The sequence below is a fragment of the Phascolarctos cinereus genome, unplaced genomic scaffold (assembly GCF_003287225.1).
Source record: "Phascolarctos cinereus isolate Bilbo 61053 unplaced genomic scaffold, phaCin_HiC Scaffold_726;HRSCAF=1367, whole genome shotgun sequence".
Lineage (NCBI taxonomy): Eukaryota > Metazoa > Chordata > Mammalia > Diprotodontia > Phascolarctidae > Phascolarctos > Phascolarctos cinereus.
This window is the reverse complement of record NW_027556098.1, coordinates 146,043,521-146,067,061: the sequence shown is the minus strand read 5'-3', so window position 1 is coordinate 146,067,061 and position 23,541 is coordinate 146,043,521. Positions and strand designations below refer to the sequence as shown.

The 23,541-nt window shown below is 36.4% G+C and overlaps 1 protein-coding gene across 9 annotated transcripts in view; it reads right to left on the bottom strand.

The window, feature by feature from the left end:
- Positions 1–23,541, bottom strand: part of CUNH2orf76 (chromosome unknown C2orf76 homolog) — a 100,070-nt gene that overhangs the window by 36,187 nt on the left and 40,342 nt on the right. For 5 of the 9 annotated variants that reach the window (XM_020963123.2, XM_078146811.1, XM_078146810.1 and 2 more), the window contains exons 4-5: positions 19,712–19,749; positions 13,398–13,479 (exon numbers count right to left, since the gene is read on the bottom strand). In XM_020963123.2, coding sequence (XP_020818782.1) covers positions 13,398–13,479; positions 19,712–19,749 — 120 coding nt within the window. Of the gene's footprint in view, positions 1–5,252; positions 5,389–13,111; positions 13,255–13,397; positions 13,480–19,711; positions 19,750–23,541 lie in introns of those variants that run through there. The other 4 variants (XM_078146814.1, XM_078146815.1, XM_020963122.2 and 1 more) reach the window with 2 other exon arrangements.

Below are 23,541 nucleotides of genomic sequence, written 5' to 3'. Positions count from 1 at the left end.
ATTGACTATCACTACACATTTCTTTTATGGTGGCCAATGTTATTCTACATAATATTTTCACCTTCAATTACAGGTGCAGATTGAGCTAATATATGGAAAATACTGACAAACAGAATGATGTTCTGACACATGGCTTCTCTCTCAGGTCCAAATAATTTATAAATCAACACACTGTTTATATAGGCATTTAAGCCCTTTCTAAGACATCAGATCAGAATTATCTTGGGCAAGAAGACAGTAAAATGATGTTCCTGTTCTTAGGTGCTTAAATTTAACAATCCTAAAAGACAAACTTTTTACGAGCTTCTAAGCTTGAAGACAATTTTTTCTTCATGACAAATTTTTTAGCTTGAAAAATTTTGGGCATAAATTTTTAGTATTCAATGTGAGAGGTTGAGATTTCTGCCCCCCTCTCACTAAACCAACAAAAAGCATTTCAAAAGTCAAAACAGCATTTATTTAAAATTTAGAACAATATGGTCCCAAGTAACAAGAGAATTAAACTTATAAAATCGATATAACCCTAATAATAAGTTAACTAGTGAATTCCTATATGTGTTCTAGAAATTTACTTGCCAAATTAAAAGTATAAGAAAAAAATGTATAGCTTCCCTTTCAAGAGCCACTCCCAAACTATCCTTATCCTTCCTACCACAATTTCTTAAATTCTTGATTCTTACTACCTTTAAAAGTGGTTCCTAAAAGAACTGTAGGAAGCCTAGCAGTGTGATGGTCCCTGAGGGCACCCGATTTTAAATTAAATGTGCTGTAGGCTGCAGTGCACTCAGGTGCACAAGCCCACAGCACGTGCATTTGAAATGAATGTGCAATCTAAAATCCAATAAATACATTGCCAGCTCTTTCCCCTTGTCTTACTATCAAATAAAACTAAGAAAGTAAGAACCCCCAAATCCATTTATGAAACATTATAACAATGACTTTCAAGTTTAATTAGCTGAACAGAAATCAGGATATCTAAACTAATAACCTAAAGTAAATTATTCACTATACTATTTCCAAATAGTACACATATTTTTCTCAACACTTAAAAACCTCTTCTGAGAACAATTTTTAAATTATCATTTTAAAAATCAAATGCAAAGAGGCTACTTAAGTCAACCTTTCTGTTAATTAGACAACTAAACAATAAGAATTCATTGAAGCTATATTCTGTGCCTAGCTCTATGTGAAAGATTTGTGGAATACTAGAATAGATTCAAACAGCATTTCTGTCCACAAGGAACTTACAATCTAGTTGGGGAAGATAAGATATAACCTTGTGAACTACATAGTGAACAAGAAGCCGTGATAAGGTGCTAAACGTCTGGTCCAGATAATCAAAGAACAAAACAATAAATAATAAGGTGCTGATTATGGGGCATAGGAAATAAAAGGGAAAGGAATTATTGAGTAAAGGCAACAATGGGGTTTTTATACAGTAGGTTCATACAGAAAGGAAAGTGTTTCAACTCAAAGCAAATATCCTACGCATCCAATCTCACAAAACTCAGATGCACAAGCCATTCAAAAGTTTGTCAACAAAAGAGCACTATCCCAGATAGATCAGCAATCAAAATTAAATAGGTTCCAAATACAGAGTTCAGTCCTTGATGTGAAATTGAAATGGAAAGAAAGAGTATAATCAAAAGCTCAGTTTTAACATTTACTATACTAGACATATACTGAATGGATAGAGGAAGAACGATCTATGACAGTTCTTTCAAACCCCTGTTCTTGTCAATTTACAAATATTTCAAATTCCCCAGTCCTAACTTCTTATTTAACTGAGGATGAGGTTATATTAGTATTAAGGTGACAAATAACTACCTAAACACGTTAGAGGGAGAAGACAAAATAATCCTTAATGAAACGCAAATTAAATATTATTTTCACCATTAATATGAGAATAGTACATTACTGTGTTATTAGATATACATAAGTGACACGATTTTTAGCATGAAAAAGGGTTCTGGTAATGAGTAGAAGACTGAAATGACACTCAAAATGAAAGCATACCACAAGGGAGTTTTGGAATCATTATAGAAATATGCTCAAAGTGAACTCCCCTCCTTTCCCCCCCAAAAAAAATCCTAATAACCTCTCAGTTTAGCCTACAATATCTTGTCTTAAAATATTTCTAATACAGTATCAGCTCCCAAGTGAAGTGAAAATGCTATAATTTCTTTATCAAACTAGAGAAAAATCAATAGAGCTAACCACTTGAGAGAACAAAGAATAAAGGAAGTAAAATGTAGCTAAACAAATAAGCTTACTCTTTAAATGATTTTATATTTGAGTGTTAAAAAATGGAGACACCACACAGACATTCCTTAAATCATGAATTTCCTGGAAAAACTATTCTTTTGCATCCACAAAGCTGGGTGTGTGTGTGTGTGTGTGTGTGTTTTAAATACCCAGTCTACATGCAAACACTACTGACGTCAAATACAGAATATGAAATTGGGTTCTGCAGTGCAGATAAAAGGCCAAAGTATAAATTAGAAAATTTTACCCTGAAAGTCAATCTTCAATAAGTTTTTTTTCCCTTTCTCACAGCTTTTCTTTGCCTTTCATAGACCCTGCAGAAAAGTCATAATGATAAATTTGTAACATTGCTATTATTTCCATGGCAACTGGCTGTGATGTCAAACACAGAGTGACAGCTCTACTCCAAGATCAAGCAGGAAAAGGGATGGGCACTGATGACTTAGAATTTTCTTTCAACCTTTTTTACACAGCTAACTTAAGAAAAAAGGGGCTGACAAAAAACCCCAAATACTTTTTAAAATAATGAGCTTCAAGGATTTTTTAACAGCTCTGTTCCCACTCAGTATTCTCCACTATTCTCAAGGGACCATCTCTATTTCTCATATATAATAGCACCCTTACCTCCAGAGTACAACAATGCTCTAGGCAATAGAGAAGGAAAGACCACATGGGGAAGAAATGGCCATAAGTAAAGGAATGAACCTACCACTATCCCAAGACTTTCAAATCCTAACTGGACAAAATATAGTTTAGAGCCCAAAGCCTTCATTCTTCTCTGTTAGTACTGCACTCTTGAAAAGTACTATTACATAAAAGCTAATGCATACACATTCGAAACACTCAACAGAGGGCTTTAGTCTGATACTCAAGATATTTGTGCCAATTCCTTTTGATAAGAGCATCTCCCCAATACATAAATGGACAAAGAAAATGAATAATTTTCAATAAAGAATTATAAACAACCATATAAAAATTCCAAATCATCAATAATAGGAAAAATGCAAATTAAAACAACTCTGAGACTCCATTTTATGTCCAGCAAATTGACAAAGATGATAAGAGCTGGAAATGGTCAGTGCTAAAGGGACTACAGTAAGACAAGCATAATAATGTACTGTTGATGAACCTGAACTGGTCCAGTCATCCTGCAAAACAATTTAGAAATATATACAAAAACTACAAAACTGTATGTAATGCTCTCGGACCCAATGATCCCACAATGGGGCATATTACCCAAAGAGATAAAATACAGACTGAAAAGTCCCATATACATCAAACTATCCATAAGAAGTATTTTATGTGTGTGGTAGGAAAATACTGGAAAGAAAGTAAACGTGCTTCAATTAAGGAAGGGCTAAACAATTGTATTATATGAATGTAACAGAATATTGTTGTATCACGAGAAATGATGAATGCGAGGCATTCTAAGGAACATGAGGCAACTTATATAAGGGATCCATAGTAAAGGAAGCAGAACTGGAACTCTGTGTGTGTGTGTGTGTGTGTGTGTGTGTGTGTGTGTGTGTGTGTGTGTGTGTAAAATACATTACTTACACACACATGGACCACAGTAACATAAATGAAAATAACACTAAAAGGCAGTTGAACTCAGCAATGTCTACTCCTAGTTCATGAGGACAAATTATGAAACACACCATCTTCCTTGGAGACAGGAGGGGGTTGACAGGTATGAAATGTTTCCTCCAATATCAGACATAGTTGTTGTGTTTCTTGTTTTATGAGAAAGAGATACCAGAAATTAAGAAATGTCTACGGTATAAAAAATAAAAGGCATCAATAAAACAAACCAAAAAATCCTCCTTCCTGTTCAGGCCCAAAAATAATACAAGGGGACTTGCATGAATTACAAAGATGTAAAGACCCAAACTTCAACTAATCTGAATTCTCTGCTCCTCATCATCACCTACACTTCATTTCTTCCTACCTAGGACGCTTTTTTCTAGTTATATAAAAATGAAAAGACAACATTTATTCACTGTTAATTTAAAATAAAAATCCAACATATATAATCTCTACCATAGAAAAGTGCTACACTATATGTGTGGTTTGAGTTAATTAGTACCATAATATTTTTGAGACATTTTTTCAAACATCAAATTGTTATCCCAAAAATTAACAACTCATACATATGACTAAAATAAGGCATGGAAGAATGGTTTGACATGAGGAAATAATCAGATTGCTGAAACATAAAGAACAAAAACAACAAAAAACATGATTATTCCAAGAGATGCAAAAAAAGGGCTTTGACAAAATACAGAATTTCAGTGTTCAAAACCTTAAAGAAGATTCTTTCTTTAACATGATCAAAAGTATATATTTAAAACTAAGAGTGAGCATTGTTTACAATAGAGAAACATCAGAAGCTTTCCCAGTGTAAACAGGAGTAAAGATGCCCTCAATTAGAATTAATAGAGTTCTAGAAATGGTAGCTATACCAATAATACAAGAGAACAAAATTGAAGATATAAGCATAAGCAAAGAGGGGACAAAATTAACCCTATTTGCAAATGATGTAATGGTCTACTCAGAAAATGCCAGAGAATCAGCAAAGAAACTGAGTGGGACAATCAATAGTTTCACAGTGGAATACAAAATAAATACAGGAAAATTATCAGCAGTTCTATACAGGACTAATAAAAACCCAAAAGAAGCAATGAGAACTATCTTTAAAAATACAAAATACATAAAATATCTTTATGTTAACTTAAACAATAGTTATATAAATACAACCACAAAACACTCTTTTAAAAAGTAAGGAGAAAAAAAATCACTAAAGAGGTATTCCCTTGCATATGGTTGAGCCATGGCAATATAATACAAATTTTAGACTGTCTAAATTAATTGACAGATTTGGCTCTCTCTCTCTCTCTCTCTCTCTCTCTCTCTCTCTCTCTCTCTCTCTCTCTCAACCTTCCTTCTTCTCACCCCCTCCCCTCCTATATATAAAAATATATACTCACAGGGGCAGCTAGGTGGCGCAGTGGATAAAGAACCGGCTCTGAAGTCAGGAGGACCAGAATTCAAATCTGACCTCAGACCAAACACTTGACACTTACTAGCTGTGTGACCCTGGGCAAGTCACTTAACCCCAATTGCCTAAAAATAAAAAATTAAAAAATATATATACTTACACACATAAATGTATGTATGTACATGTACGTATATATACTCAATAAAACAGTGATATTTCATTTGAACAGTAAAAGGTCTAGAATCTCAAGGAAAAAATGAGGGAAAAGTACATGTGAAGAGGACATACCACTAATAGATGGCAAAACAGGAACCAAAGCACTGAAAACAGTAGCCTAGTGTATGATAATTCAAAAACAGAAATTACTAGGGACTACCTTTTTGACAAGAAGTGCTAGAAAAACTAGGAAGTACATAGGCAAATATTAGATTTAGGCTAACATCTTAACCCATACATCACTATAAACTCGAAATGAAAATACACCAAGAATATCAAAGTTCAGATAACAAACCAAAAAGCATTTTTTAAGTGCTTACTGTATGCCAGCCATTGTGCTGAGCAACAGGGATATTGGTTGCTGTCTTTCATTCTCGAGGAGGACAAAAATGGCATCACTATGTTAGAGTCAAGTTTCAGTGTGTCCAACTGGCTGATCAGAGCAATACCAGCTTGGAATGTTCTACCACAGGTCAGACACAAATAGTCTGTGTGAACATTTTGGGTGGTTTCTCTGCATTAGTGCATCCTGCCTGCGTTTCCTTTGAGCTGTTTTAATTCTGCTTTGCTCATAGAGTACAGCACTTTCTCTGATGTGGGCAAGCCATGCTGAGCGGTTCTGTGTCAGTGTTTCCTACTGTCACACAATCAATTCCAAAGTTCTTTTTTTTTGGGGGGGGTAGGCAATGGGGTTAAGTGACTTGCCCAGGGCCACACAGCTAGTAAGTGTCAAGTGTCTGAGGTCAAATTTGAACTCAGGTCCTCCTGACTCCAGGGCCAGTGCTCTATCCACTACACCACCTACCTGCCTCAATTCCAAAGTTTTTAAGACAGACCTTGAGAGTGTCTTACATTGCTTCTTCTGACCACCATGTGAACACTTGCCCTGTGTGAGTTCTCCATCAAACAGTCTTTTTGGCAAGTTTACATTTTGCATTTGAACAATGTAGCTAGCCCATAGGAGTTGCACTGTCTGAAGTACAGTCTGAATGCTTGGCAGTTTAGTTTGAGAAAGGACCTCAGTATCTGATATCTTATCCTACAAGGTGATCTTCAGAATCCTCCTAAGACAATTCAAATGGAAGCGATTCAGTTTCCTGGCACGGCGCTGGTGGACTGTCCATGTTTCACTGCCATACAACAATGCTGTATGCCTGTGAAACCAGGGATATAAAGAAAGGCAAACCCAACTGATAAACAGCCAAAGGATATGAACAGGCAAGGCAGTTCTCAGATGAAGAAATTAAAGCCATCTCTAGTCATATGAAAAAATGCTCTAAATCACTATTGATTAGAGAAATGCAAATCAAAACAATTCTGAGGTACCACATCACACCTATCAGATTGGCCTAGATGACAAAACAAGAAAATGACAAATGTTGGAGAAGATGTGGGAAAATTGTAACACTAATGCATTGTTGGTGGAGTTGTGAAATGATCCAACCATTTTGGAGAGCAATTTGGAACTGTGCCCAAAGGGCTATAAAAATGTGCATACCCAGCAATAACACTTCTAGTGCTATATCCCAAAGAGACCATACAAACGGGAAAAAGACCCACATGTACAAAAATATTTATAGCAGTTCTTTTTTCTGATGGCAAAGAATTGGAAATTGAGAGGATGTCCATCAACTGGGGAATGGCTGAATAAGTTGTGGTATATGAATGTAATGGAATACTATTGTGCTATAAGAAATGATGAACAGACTGACTTCAGAAAAACCTGGAAAGACTTGTATGGTCTGATGCTTGAGTGAAGTGAGCAGAACCAGTTGTAATAACAGCCACATTGTATGATGACTAATATTGGTAAACTTAACCCTTCCCAGCAATAGAAGAATCTAAGACATCTCCAAAGGCCTCATGATGGAAAATGCTATCCACATCCAAAGAAAGAACTATAGAGTTTGAATGCAGATCGAAGCATATTATTTGCTATTTTTTTTTCTTCTTTTGAGTTTTGTTTCCTCTTTCTGGTGGTTCCTCCTATTGGTTCTAATTCTTACTTACAACATCACTAATGTGAAAATATGTTTAATAGGAATGTACATGTACAGCCTATATCAGATTGTGTGCTGTCTTGGGGAGGGTGATGGGGAGGAAGGGGGAGAAAAATTTTAAACTCAAAAGCATATGGAAGTGATTGTTGATAAATCAAAATTAATTAATTTTTTTAAAAAGAAAGAATAAAAGGCAAAATAAAATAGTCCCACTCTCAAGGAGCTCATATTCTCATGGAAGAGAAACAGGCAAAAAGTACTTACAAACAAGATATACTGAAGGTAAACTGCAGGTAAATTTAGAATAGCATTAAGGGGCACCAGGAAAAGCTTTTTTTGGTTAAGCAAACAGGTTAAGTGACTTGCCCAGTGTTACACAGCTAGTAAGTGTCAAGTGTTTAAGGCCAGATTTGAACTCAGGTCCTCCTGACTCCAGGGCCAGAGCTCTATCCACTGTTCACCTAGCTGCCCCTCACCAGGAAAAGCTTTTTACCACAAAGTGGGATTATAGCTGAACACAGGAGACTGAGATGAGGAGAGAGCCCATTTCAGGCATGGAAAACAGCCAATGACAATGCAGAGTCGAAGAGCAAGGAGGCTAGAGCATCAATGAACTGTAGACCGGAAAGGTAAAAAGGGAACAGGTTATGAAGGGCTTTAAAAGCCCAACACAGGATTTTATATTTGGTCCTGGAGGTAGCAGGAAGCCACTGCACTTTACTCAATAGGGGGGTGACATGGGTCAGATGAACACTTTAATAAGATAACTTTGATAGCTGAGTGAAAGAATGAAGGGAATGGGGAGAGACATAAGGGAGGCCAACCACAAGGCTCCTGTAATACACCAAGCTTCAGGTAATTGAGGCTCACAGCAGGGTGGTGGCAGTGCCAGAGGAGAGAAGGTGGCACATATGAGAAATGCTGCAAAGGAAGAATTGATAAGATTTGGCAAGAGATTGGATTTGAGGGCGAGTCAAGTGAAATTGACACTTAGATTGTGACACCAAAAAGGTGACTGAGAGGATAGTGGAACCCTCAAATGTAACAGAGAAGTTCAGAAAAGGAAGGGTTAAGGGGCGAGAGGGAGATAATTGAGTCCTTATTTGAAGATGTCTACTGGACATCCAGTTTGAAATGTCCAATAGGCAATTGGAGACAAGAGACTGGAGGTCAGGAGAGAAGTTAGGGCTAGTAAGTAGATCTGAGAATTATCTGCATAGAGATGATAAAATCACGTTGGGAGATAATGAGATTACCAAGCAAAACAGTAAAGAGGAAAAAAAGAAGAGGGCCCAGGAAAGGGCCCTGGAAAGCCTGCGAAGGACTGAGGAGTGGTCAGAAAGAAGGAGAACCAAAACAGAACAATGTCTTAGAAACCTACAGAGAAGAGAATATCAAGAAGAAAATGACTGAGAGTATCAAAGGCTACCAACATCAGGAGGGATGAAGGCTGAGAAAAAAACCATTAGATTTAGCAATTATGAGATCCCTGGAGAGAGCAATTTCAGTTGAATGAGCCAGACTGCAGGGAGTTAAGAAGACAGCGAGAGGAAAGGAACAGAGGCACCATTGTAGACAGATTTCTCAAGGAGTTTAGCTACCAAAGAGAAGACAACAGCTAGTGGGGAGGGATGGACCAAGTTAGAATGGATCAAGTTAAGAATAAGATGAGGTACCTTTCACAATGAAGGCAAGGGGGAAACTTCTTATGCAAACAAGGATATAAGAGATCATAAAAGACAAAACAGACAATTCTGGTCACATAAAATTATAAAATATAAAAGGCTTTTACACAAATGAAAGCAATGAAGATAGAATAGAAAGGGGAAGAAGGAGCTGGTACAGTAGAAAGGGTGAAGAACCTGGGAAGGACCTGGGTTATCTTAATTCTTCTGCTTATTACTTGTGTGACCCTAGGCAAGTCACTTAACCTCTCTGGGCCTCAGTTTCCTTATTTGTAAAATGAGGGAGTTAGATAATGAGCTATAGGGTCCCTTCCAGTTCTAAATCTATGATTCTATGATCCTTATAATCTTAAAATATTGGGGGGGGATGGCATCAAGTATTACCAGTAAAATTCTTAGATCTAATATACATTGGGAACACAAATGACACAAACATGTAACACCAAAAGTCACTGCCCAACAAATTGTCAATGGGTATGAATGGTTTTTGAAAGAAAAATTATGTTCTGTAAATGACCTTTAGAAAAATAATTAATAGTAAGAAAAACACAAATTAAAACCATCTTAAGGTTTTACCTCTACACCCTACAAACTGGAAAAGATGACAAAAAACATTCAGTGTTGAAGAGGCTAAGGGAAGGCATATTAGTAAACTCCTCGCAGAGTTGTGTTGGGCCAGCCCTTCTAATCACTTTGGAATTATATAAGAAAAGTAACTAAACCTTTCATATTCCTTAGACCCAGTAATTCCACTATTGGGTATATACAACAAAAAAGTCCAAGAAAAATACAAAGATCAATGATATATCAAAGTATCAATACAGTACTCTTTGTAATAGCAAAGAATTGGAAATAAAGTGAGTGACCATCAGTTGGAGAATGACTGAAAAATGGATAATACAGACACATCAGTGCTCTGTGGTGGAGTCGTTAACTGAGACAACTGTTCTGTAAAGCAGTGTGAGCAATACTTTCCTTGACTCAATGACATCACTATGAACTTTATACCACGCCCACCACCACCCTCTGAAGAGTCTGTCAAAAACAGAGAAAGAGCCCGCTTGTAATAAAAGCTAGCATTTGTATAGGATTTGAAGGTTTGCAAAAGGTTTTACATAAGCTCCCTAATTTCATCCTTACAACAACTCTGTGAGGCAAGTTCTACTATCATCTCCATTTTACAGATGAGGAAACTATATAGAGGCAACTAGTAGCACTCACTGGACCTGCTGTCAGGAAGACTGAATTCAAATCCAGACTCAGACAGTTACTAGCTGTGTTACCCTAGGCAAGTCACTTAACCTCTATCTGCCTCAGTTTCCTCAACTGTAAAATGGGGATAATAATAGCACCTATCTCTCAAGGTTGTGTATAAAGCACTTGGCAAGTGCCTGGAACATAGTAGGAGCTTAATAAATGCTTGTTTCCTTTCCCTTCTCTCCCCCACCTCCACTAACTGTGGGTATCCTCCAGGAAACTGAGGCTGAGTGGGGTTAAAAGACTTGCCCAGAATCACTAAACTAGTAGGTTATCTGAGGCAGGATTCAAACTCAGGTCTTCCTTTGCCTAAATCCGACACTCCATCACACACTGCACCACTTAGTTTGATACACAAAAAATACTGTACAAAAATATTTATGGCAGCACCTTGTACTGTAGCTGAGAACTGAAAACAAATTAGGGAGCATCAACTGGAAAATGGCTGAACAAATCATAGCATATGAATGTATTATTGTATAAGAAGTGACAAACATGATGGATTCAGAGAAGCCTAGGAAGACATTTAAGAACCAGTTTAGCAGGTTCAAGTGAACAGAATCAGAAGAACAACTCACAGAAGAATCTCAATATTATAAAAAGAAACAATTTTGAAAGACTCTTCAGAACTCTGAACAATGAGATGGAGAAGACTGATGATAAAGTTCACCATGTCCTGGCACAGAGGTGAGATACACAGGTACGGAAGGAGGCCAACGTTTATAGACAGAGCTGGTGCAAGGAACTGACTTTGCTTGACTCTCCTTATTGGGTATAGGCAGAGGTGTGCTGGGGCCAGCTCCTATGGAAGCCAGGGGTTAAGTTTTCAGGGTGAACATCTACATCTTGGAAATAGGCAAATGCTACAAACCAGTACTGTTGTGCTGCTGTCTAGATTTCGTAAAGTGAAAATGTTAATTCAGATTAACTTAAAAGTGTGTCATGTCTACATTTTTTTCCCAGAGAACCAGTTGTTAAACATTTGCCCACACACCACTAAAGTACTTCTATTTTGAGACAGGGAAAGGTTGGTGAGTAATGAGAGTGATGCAAAAAACGAACAAAAAGAAAGGAAAGAAAAGAGTAACAACGAAACACTTCAGAATACACAGAAGGAAGCAGGAAGTTCAGAAAGGGACACAGAGAAGCAGGGCAATTATACAACTTAAAAACTATGTAAGAGAAGTTTAGTTGCACATAACATCTTTTCTGTCCTTCTTTGCCTATTGAAATGTTCAATGCACTGACGTTTCTTAAATTACCCCAGAAAAACGAAAAAAATTAAAACATGGCATATGACTTTAGTTGAATATTACCAGGTAGTAAAAAGTGGTGAATATGAGGAATTCAGAGAAGTACTGGCAGATCTGTGGGAACTTCTCCAGAATCAAATAAGCAGAACTAGGAGAAGACACCCAGTGATGACAATAATGCAAAATGTAACTTTAAGAGGAAGCTGAGCTCCAAAGTATTTAAAATATCAGTGAAGGTCCAGGGAACTGCTCATGAAGCCTTCCATGGATGCCATACGGATCTCTCCCTCACTAGAATGCAAACTCCTTAACAACAGGGCCCCTTTTGCTTGTTCCCAGTGCCTGGAATGTAGCAGGCACTTAATACATGCTTGTTGACTGACTGAATGATACATTTTCCCTTCTCAGCAGAATTCAGTGATGATACTGGATGTTTTTGCTATAATTGTTCTTTTGGGGGGGGAGCAATGGGGGTTAAGTGACTTGCCCAGGGTCACACAGCTAGTAAGTGTTATATGTCTGAAGCTAGATTTGAACTCAGGTCCTCCTGAATCCAGGGCCGGTGCTCTATCCACTGTGCCACCCAACTGCCCCTAATTGTTCGTCTTTCTCACAAGGGGGGCAGAGGGAGTTCAACCTGGAGGGGAGTGAGGGGCTTTTTCCTCCAGAGATAACTGTCTCGTAAAGACAAAAGATATCAATAAAATGTATCAAAAATCAAATAAACTGTTAATCAAAGCTCCCTAAAAGGATTACAGGATTCTAGATCTAGACCTGGAAGGGACAATCCCTTCATTTTATAGATGAGGAAATTGAGGATAAACGACATGCCCAAGGTCAAGTCACTTAAGCATCAGAAACAGGTTTTGAACCCAGGTCCTCTGACTCTAGTGCCAATGAGCCTTCAACTGTACTTCAAACTTCCTGCTACAAGCAAAACCCAAGTATGATGTAATCAAAATATCTAAGAGATTATAAAGTAAACATTCTATATCAATGACAGTCACTTTCACTGCTAAAAAAGAGATCACATGGCAAAAATCTAACAGTATCCAGCTGTCCCTTCAAGTCTTGGGTTGTTCTGTTATCAGATGATTTTTCAGGTCCATATATAAATAGAATTGCAGTGACATCTAATGGTCACAAAGCATGTCACATGTACAAATTTCCCAGTAGTATTTCTATTGAACATGAACATTCCCAATGAAAAATGAAAAAAAAATCAGGTCATTTTTAAGCGACACACACTAAATTCAATTTTAAATTCTATTATTTAAGCAGCCTGAAATGATTTGAATGACTACCAGAAACCACGATTCATATTAAACAAACAATCTCATTTTATTACTCCACACTAGCTTGACTACTTAAATTTCTATCCAAAACATCAGTTTAAATGTTACTGATAAGACCAAGCAGACATGGTACTAATAACCTGTTAATCACTTAAAATTACCCTCCACAAAATTCTGAGCATACCTTCTGAAAAACACATTTGCATTCTGAACATCTGGAGAGCAGATACCTGTTGCCCTCATTCCAGTGATCTGAATGTACATCACCTTCTCTCTCTTGCTTCCCTGAATAATTATCAGAGAATGTAAAGAGAGTCAGGGATAGCATTTACTTTTCAGCAAGCTATCCAAACATAATCAGCCAGTCATCAGCATAAAGAGGCAAGCAAAGTGAGTACCACCTTCAGGCAATATAAATGCACTCTTACCAACTCCAGCTGCTTTCATAGTCCAGTCTTCTTTTAACAAGAATCTGTCATCATCTTCTAAACTCAACACAAGCTCATTAGTCTATAAAGGAAAAAATTTAAAAAGGACATTAATTTTATCAGCATTTCTAAAGCTCTATATTCCGTAATGGATTCTAGGACTCTCAAACTGAGTCAGATTATTTTATAGTACAGTAACTAGAATAAAGGGAAATGTATGAGAAAAGACCCAACTATTTATGTTGGGTCTAAAAACTTAACTAAGCTAAAAAGTATTTGGAGATATTTCAATGAGAAGTTTAGTTTCACATAATGTTGTGAAATGATATTTACCAACATGGTAAAACTTCATTAACACAGACTTTATTAATTAGTACCTTAGGATAATTCAGTTAGAACCTCTATTGTCTAGTAAGGAAGGGTTTAACATAAACATAGGTAAAATTTCACTTATTTTACAGAATAAATGGAGACCTTATGTGTTATAGAAGAATTAACTCATTCCTTCATTCAAATTACTTATTAAGCAATAAATTTCCCATCAGCAGGTATGCTCAAGGCAAATCCATTCTCTTCATTAAAGCAGGTTATTTATAGGATCATAAGATGACAGATACAGAGTAGGAAGGTGCTTTAGAGTCCATCTAGTTCAACCATTTCACTGTACAAAGGAGGAAACTAAGGCCCAAGGAGATAAAGTGATTTGCCCAAGGACACATAGGTAGTATCAAAGGTGAGATTCGAACCCAGGTACTCTGGTACCAAATCCAGTACATTTTCCACTGCCTCCTCACTGGGCAACACTTTTTAACCTAATAATCTAATTCCAATTATATTTACTAGAAAGTAATCAAATTGAATTTCTTTCGGTTATCTTACAATTCAAACTTTTAACTAATTGAGGCTGGCTCATAGGAATGGAACTTTTATTCCTATTTCCATGCCTTTACCTATGCTATTTCCCCCTGCTCAGAATGCCCTATCCACTTATCTAAAAACCTTCCAGCCTTCAAAGCCCAGCTCAAGTACTTCCTCTTTATATAACTCTTTCCCATCATGATCTCTCTCTTCTCTGCATTCCTTCTAAACTCATAGTCAATTCCATAGTTTAGCATTTAATTGTTACCTGATTGCTTCATGTGTCTTTCACCCCTCACTGGATTTTAGCTCTGTGGAAAACAGAGACCATGTGTTTCACTTCTTTCCTATCTGCCATCATGCCTAACACAGTGCTGAATACATAAGAAGCACTTCATCAAGACTTTTTTCTTTACCTGATTTCATTGATATAGGAAATTTTTGACATGAAAACTTTTTCTATCAATGCTGATCATCAACACACTTAAAACTTAGAATTGAGTTATCTGGGTGCACTGAGTGATTAAGGTTCTGGTTCAGAGACACACAGATGCTATGTCAGATGCAGGACGTGAATCCAACACAATACAATGTCTCTCTACTAATTCATTAATATTTTATTAAATTATCTGATAGGATTGTTTTTTAAGGCTTATCATTCTACTACTGATTGAAACATTTCTCCCTCCCTGATGAGGTCTGTTCTTGGCAGCATATGTCAATGCTGAAAGCACAGGAGGACCCTGGGCCAGTCATGTAACCCTTCAGTTCCCTCAGGCAGTTCTCTAAAACTACTGCATTGGAACATGTTCCTTGCTGGAAATTTCCAATACCAATAAAAACAAAGCTCTAGAGCAGGGGTGGGGAACTGGATTCAGTCAAAGGGCCATACTTGAGGACTCAGAGGGCCACATGTGGCCTCGAGGCCACAGGTTCCCCATCTCTGCTCAAGGCCAAAACCCTACAAACACCAAGACCTTTTCATAGGTGTTTAATTCATGTATAATAGAATAGTTTCCATAAGGCTAAGACATAGCCCGGGAGCTCAGCTGCTTGAATCAGTCTCTGACATGAGTTTATTTTGTGCAGAAAAAATATTTCTTAATTGAGTCTCAGTGGGTTCTAATTAAGCAAAGTTCTATTCTGCAGTTCACTGGTTCACTAATTAAAAATATCCAATTTACAAACATCTCTTATGTGTAAAGAGTAAAGTTGCCCTAATCACAGACTCACCTCTTCCAGTTGCTCTCTACCTTGAGAGAATTACCTCCCTGTTACTATATGCTGGGAAACCCTGCCGACCCCGCCCTTTTGAAACTCAAAACTCATTTTCCCAAAAAATAATGGGAAACTAGCATATCGTTGGTGCTACAGTTCATCGAAATGAGTTTAATTATGAATTTAAAAGGTTTCTATAACATGTGTTTTAAGCTTGGAAATGTAGTTCATTTGTAAATTGGAAAATGCTTATAAAGAGTATTAAAGATATCATCTAATTTGGCACATACAGTTAAAACTTCACCTATCCAAAACTCACCTCTCTGATAACAGCCACACAGAATAAGGCTGAGATCTAGGGAGCAAACTAAAAGAATCTGTCAAAATAGATTTTACAAAGTCCATTCACACTTACTATTTTATTCAGTGAAGAACCTCTCAGATTTTCCTCACAAGTTATTATTATTTTACATATAATTCTAAAAATTGGTTGGCTACCTGGTTTCCAAGCAATTAGAAAGGAAGAGAAATTACTACAGTTAGGCACTCTGTAAACAGCAAGAAGTGACAAGGAAGAACAAGAGAAGGGATAGAAAAGTTATAAAAGAGATGAATTTAAAAACAATACTGTAGGAAGCAAATAGCCCTCATCAAGAAACTACAGGGGAATTCCTTGCATTGAAACCACAGGGGAATTCATTTTATTAATGTGCAGAAATAATCATTGATTTTCCTTTTTTCTTTCAGGTAATTGGGGTAAAATACTTGCCCAGGGTCACATAGCTAGTAAGTGTTAAGTGTTTGGTCTGAGGCCAGATTTGAACTATGGTCCTCCCGACTTCAGGGCGGGTTGCTCTATCCACTGTGCCACCTAGCAGCCCTTCATTGATTTTCATAATTACAACCCCAAGCCAGTTTAAATTATGGTCTGCATACTTCAAGAATGCAGGGACATATGTAATACATTTTTGAATGATTTCTAACAAAACAACTAACATATAAAATTTTGGCCAGTTATCAATAAAAATTAGGTACCCAGAATAATTAGTAAACCAAGAGTTTACAGATCAGAATTATAGAACGTGAGATCAACTAGTCCAATACTTTCAATTCATAAATAAAGTAAGTACAGACTAAAGAAGTTAAGTGAATTGCCAAAGAAGGTAGAAAGGAACTTAGGCAGAACTTGAACCCAGGTCTGCCTGCATTTTCTTTCCACATCACCAGCTGAACATCTGTTGTTTATATTACATGTATAAATACAGTTTATTAGCCAAAGTGTGTTAGAAAACATTAGTTTGTATGCATACTTTCTAGGGAATACTCTTGGGCATAATTGAAAACAACAGGCTCTAGATGACTGAGTTTCTAGATTTCTGAAGGTTATGCCTATAAGAACAGCAGCATGAAATAATTAATAGAGAGCCAGCCTTGGAGTCAGGAATATCTGGATTTAATTACTGTCTCTCTGACAGCTGCGGGCTGTGGACCCCTGGGCAGGTCATGTAACTCTTCAGTTCTCCCAGGAAATTCTCTAAGACTACTGTATTGGAAGACGCTGCTTGTTGGGAATTCCTAATACCAATAAAAACAAAGCTCTGGACCAAAACCCCAAAAACACTGAGGCCTTTTTATTGGGACTATATTCATACATAATAGAATAGTTTTCATCAAAAAGTGTTAGGATTTACCAACACATAACATAATTTTCTAACTATGGAAACTACATAGAACTATAATCAATTTCTTGATGACAATATATGTCAACACAATTTACTAAATTCAACAACCTGGGATTTCATTAGTTTCTATATTCTTTCTTCCACTTATCTATATCATACTTCCTCTTTGATTTAATGGACAATCTTCAAGACTTAGTGTGACTGATAACATTTATCAGTCTTAAGTCAACATGGTGAACAGCCTCACCAAATTCAGCTAGGTTAGTCCTCAGGAAAAAGAAATAAGAGTCCATCATCAAGCCTGCATTTAGGTACCCAGAATAATACTCCATCTTAGGAGTATCTGCCAGTGTTAACATTCCCCAAGCATAAACTTTGAAAACCCAAGGTCCCACCTCCAGGCCACAATAAAGCATCATCATGATAATTATTTCATGATGACACTGATGCAGATGTCTTAGGACATTGGGTTTGGTGTTTTACTGAACCCAGGATCTGACCTGGGACTTAATTTTTAAATCCCCAAATATAAGTTTGATTTCTTATCATTTGACTCTTCAATTAAAATTGGTTTAGAATATACATAACTCCCTATGTAACATGTCTGTGTCTCCTATGTTAACTTTTTAATCAAAGGTTGAAGCAATCTCTTCTTATGAGGTTATTTTGCCTTAAAGATAGAGATGATGGAAATTTTATGTATCATAATGACATTTTATTTCAGTTTCAATATAACCATGTCAACCCACTCTCTTGCTTCACAGGTAAAAGTGCTCCATCCTGTGGACTTTAAGAATACTACTGCTACACTGTTAAAAACCAGGCTGTATTTTTGCAGTTATAGGCATAAATGAGGCAAATTATCTTCTGCTGATCATTTCTTTCTAAGCCACTATATTGCCAGTTCCTTGAGAATTCTAAGTGCCAGAAAGGCAAGGTTGCACATTGTCTACATGTACAATGTCCCTTGTATAAAAAGATAACACTAGATCATGCTGCCGTTTTTCTAGTAGTGCTAAAGGATATTCTGATTTATGCAAACTCTCAGTGCATCATCCTTAAAATAACTGGCACACATTGGCTAGAGGGCTGGTTAGGTTTAGGAATATGGTCTGTGACCAGAGAATAAAACAAGGGTGCTTAGCTTATGCAAGGATCAAACTCTTAACCTTTGTTTTATTAACATACTAGACTATTTAGATACCAGGTAGGCCAATAAGTATAACATACTAGGCTTGTAAACAGAGTGTGTGTGTGTGTGTGTGTGTGTGTGTGTGTGTATGTGTGTGTGTAAGCCCTCAGAGGAAAGAGAGAAGATTGCTGTTGTTACTGGTTCAAAAAGATTTCTTCCCAATAATAAAAGTAACTATGCTCACCCTCCACACAATCTGGACAATATTTAGGTCACTGCAAGCATATTACAGGGCCTTTACTCCAGTCTCTCTGGTAAGGAATCATAAGCCCGTAGAACAGAGATGGGGAACCTGCAGCCTCAAGTCCACACATGGCCCTCTAGGTTCTCAAGTTCAGCCCTTTCACTGAATCCAAACTTCACAGAAAAAATCCCCTTAATAAAAGGATTTGTTCTGTAAAACTTGGACTCAGTTAGAAGGCCACGCCCAAGGACCTAGAAGGAAACAGGTTCTACACCCCTGGCATATGGGTTAGTGAGTGGCCAAGGAGATAGTAAGAAGTTTTCTTTGCAAATAATCTGAATTACATGAATTTTGGGACTCTGTTGTATGTATTTGTTCTATGTGTGTGTATGTGTGTGTGTGTGTACATATTTATATATATATATATATTATATATATACACACACACACAAATGTGTACATATCAGAACTACTGTTAGTATTTCCATATTAGTCATGCTGTGAAAGAAGAAATAGACCAAAAGGAAAGAAAAACACATACAAACACAAGAAAGTGAAAATAGTATGCTTTGATCTGCATTCAGAGTCCCTTAGCTCTTTCTCTGCATAGGGATAGCATTTTTCATCATGAGTCCTTTATGATTGTCTTGGATCACTGTACTGCTGAGAAAAGCTAAGTCATTCATAGTTACCATCACACAATGTTGCCATTACTATGTACAACGGTCTCCTGGCTCTGCTCATTTCACTTCGCCTCAGTTCATGTAAGTCTTTCCAGGTTTTTCTGAAATCTGCCTGTTCATCATTTCTTATTGCACAGTAGCATTCCATTATATTTACATACCACAGCTTGCTAAACCACTCCCCAATTGATGGGCATCCCCTCAATTTCCAATTTTTTGCCACCACAAAAGAGCTGATATAAATATTCCTGTGCATGTAGGTCCATTTACCTTTTTTATGTTCTCTTTGGGATACAGACTTAATAGTGGTATTGCTGGATCAAAGGACAGGCACAGTATGGTTGCCCTTTGTGCATAATTCCACTCTCCAGGTTAATGTTTTCCAAAAGAATAGCTCCAAAGAAGTTAAGAAAATAGAAAATCATTCTTACAGTAATGTTATCAGTATCACAAATAATAAATCTCAAGCATACATGTACATATGTTATCAAACATACCTTTGATTTATGTGCCTGATGAATAATCTTCATTTTATCTGAAAGAAGAATAAGATCTTATAAATTATTGCAATGAATTTTTATTTTTAGCAAGTTTTGAAAATTGAGAAATCTGTATGCTTGCTTTTTCTACAGAGGCAAATAAAATTGAGAAAGAACAATCAGAAAAATGATAGGTTTATTTTAAATTTGACACTCGGTGTAAAATAAAATAACTTTTTGAATTTTTAGAATTCCAGATCTATAAATATATTTTATAAAGCTCTGTTGGATCACATATTTTTATTATGTGAAATATACCACTACTTTAACCCAATTCTGTACATTTTCCTTTAGAGTAAGAAGTAAATGAACAACACTGCTTCTCCTTATTGTTCAACCTTTGAAGTACAGGAGTAGCAAACACCTCCAATTCCAGCACAAGTTTTAAGGCTTTTAAAAGCAAGATATAAACACAAATGATTCAAAATATGTTTCACCACAGAAACAAAAAAATCCAGCTGAATATACTGAAAACAGCATTACTAGAATCAACTAAAAAACTAATCAAACAATTAACAATTTTAGCAAAGTTGCAGGATTCAAAATAAACCTACAATAATCATCAGCTTTTCTACATATTATCAACAAAACTCAGCAGGAAGAGAAAGAAAGAGAAATTCCATTTAAAAAAATTGCAGACAGTATAAAATGTGTGGGAGTTTACCTACCAAAACACACAAAGGAATTATACAAACACAATTACAAAATATTCTTCCTACAAACAAAGACAGATCTTACAACTGGAGAAATATTAATGGCTTATGGGTAGGCTAAGATAATATAATAAAAATTATAATACTATCTAAATTAATTTACTTATTCAGTGCCATAGCAATCAAACTACCAAAGAATTATTTTGTAGAGGTAGAAAAAAAATAACAACAAAATTCATCTAGAGGAATAAAAGGTCAAGAAAATCAAGGGAATCAGTTAAAAAAAAAAAAAGGAAAGGAAGGCAGCCTAGTAGTACCAGAAGCCAAACTATACTACAAGTGGTAATCATCAAAACAATCTAGTATTGAAGAAGAAATAGAATGGTGGAACAACAGAATATAAAGAAGTAAATGACCACAGTAATCTAGTGTTTGATGAACCCAAAGATCTGAACTTTTGGGACAAGAATTCACTATTCAACAAAAACTGCTAGGAAAACTAGAAAGCAGTCTGACATAGACCAAAATCTCACACCACATATCAAGATAAAGTCTAAATGGGTACATTATTTAGACATAATAGGTGATGTAAGCAAATTAGGAGAACATGGGGAAAGAAGCATAGTGAAGATCATGGAAAGTAAAATGGATAATCTTGGTTACATTAAAATAAAAATGTCTGCACAAACAAAACCCAATACAGCCAAAATTAGAAGGAAAGCAAGAAAGTAGGGGGGAAATTGTATAGCAAATTTCTCTGATAAAGGTCTCATTCCTTAAATATATAGGAAACCGAGCCAAATTTATAAAAATAAGAGCCATTCCCCAATCAATAAAGGGTCAAAGGATATGAACAGGCAGTTTTGAGAAGAAGAAATCAAAGCTATCAATAATCATATAAAAAAACTGGATATATGTTGTACGTGACTTCATATGTATAATATGTATAACATTTCTTACCTTCTCAGTAGGTGGGAGAGTACAGAAAGGGAGAAAATTGGAACTGAAAAATTTTTTTTAATTTTAAAAGGAAAGAAAAGTGCATTACTACCATTTTATTTCTTCAATGCCAAATACAAATATTACAAAGAACCATGCTAATTGCCATAAAGCTTCAGATACACTAAAAAGTACTAAACTCTACTTTGTGCTACATCAATACTGTTTCATGCCACCTCACACCAATCCACCTGCCTACCTTGATACCTCCCTTATGCAATTCAATTATAGTTAAATCAAAGCAGCATAGTTTTTCCCGCTCAGAAACATAAAAATATTACCTAAGTAAAATGAAAATTAAGGAAATAGATACTAATTTCTTTTCAATTTTATTTTTTAATATTAGCTGCTCCTCCCACCCCCTACTGAGAAGAAATGAGAAAACAAAAGGAAAAATAAAACTGTTATAGTCAAGCAAACATAATCAAGCAAAACAAATTTCCACATTGGCCACTTTCAAAAACACATATAGATACACACATGTATATATGTATATGCAAAATCCCTTCTCTACACTGGGTCTTTCACCTCTCTGTTAGGAAGTGGGTAGCAAATTCATCATTAGTCCTCGGGAATCGTGGTTGGTCATTATTAGAATTTCTAATTTTTTCAATTTCTTTTTCTTTATCATATGTTGTCATTGTACAAATTGTTCTCCTGGACTGTTCACTTCACTCTGAATCAGTACATACGAATCTCACCAGGCTTCTCTGAAATCATCTACTTCATTTCTTACAGGATAATACATTCCATCATATTTATGCACCATAACTTATATATTCTCCAATTTATGGGCACTCCCTAAGATTTGCAACCTTTGCTACCTCAAAAAGAGTTATAACTATTTTTTGTACATCCTCAGAGTTTGTTTTACTCAGGACTATTTCCTCACTTGATTCATCCTCCCTCCAAATCCCCCTTCTCCCTTTTCAGATGAGAATGAGATTTAAATGTCACCCGCTCCCCTCTTCCTTCTCTTTGTACAGATATCCACTTGTGCGCCCTGATTATGTGAGATAATTTTCCCTAACTTCCTTTACTTCTCACCTTTAGTGTATTCTTCTTTTCTCTTTCCATTCTTCTCTCAAGATCAGAATCACTCTAAAGCCTTGTCTAATTAAGACTCTGGTTATGACCTATCATGACGCTAGGGTTCAGAAAGGACACAAGAATCATCTTCCTGTATCAGAATGTAAGCAGTTTATCCTACTTTTAGTCTTTCATCATTGCTCATTTTGGGGGCTTTTTTTTAAAAAACATTTTATGTTTCTCTTCACTCCCATGTTTGAACTTCAAAGTTTCTTTGCAGCTCTAGTCTTTTCATCGGTAATGCTTGGAACTCTATTTCATTAAAAGTCCATTTTTCCCCCAAGTAGAATTATAGATTATACTCAGTTTTTGTTCTTTGCCTTCTGGAATATCACATCCCAAGTTTTCTATTCCTTTATAGTGGCAGCTGCTAAATTGTGTGCGATCCTGTCTGTGGCTCTTTGGTACTTGAATTATGTCTAACTGCTTGAAGGATTTTTTCTTTGACCTAGAAGCTCTGGATTTTGGCTATAATATCCCTGGCGATTTTTATTTTAGGTTTGTTTCAGGAGGTAATAGAATTCTTTTGACTTCCACTTTGACCTATGGTTCTAAGAGATCTGGACAGATTTCTTTAAATAAACATTTTAAACTCTTTTTTCCAAACCCTTCATCTCTTCCAAGAATGCTACTTGTTTAGGCCAAAGCTGTGTTTTTTCTTGAAGCTTTGCTTACCGTTGTTTTGGAGTCATTCTCTATTTCCGGGTTTTTATCTAGAGCATCCTTGTCATCATATCTCTTCATGGTGAAGTTCTTTTTTCGTTTGCTCATTCTTCCAACCTACATCCTTCCTGACTTCAGACTTGATGTTAAGGAATGGGTCTGCACATTTCTGCAGGGAAGGTCCAGGCTGGTCCTGCTGCTGCTTTCTTGAGATACTGAGTGCTGTTATTCCAGGCTCTCAGAGATAGTTAAGTCAGGAGACATATAACCTTTCAGTGGTTCCAAAGTAACCTGATTCAGGGCAAAGTCTGACCACTGCTCCCCTGGTCTGAGCTCTCAAAGTTCCTGACCTGGGTTTGGATCTGAGTAACAAGTAGACTGCAG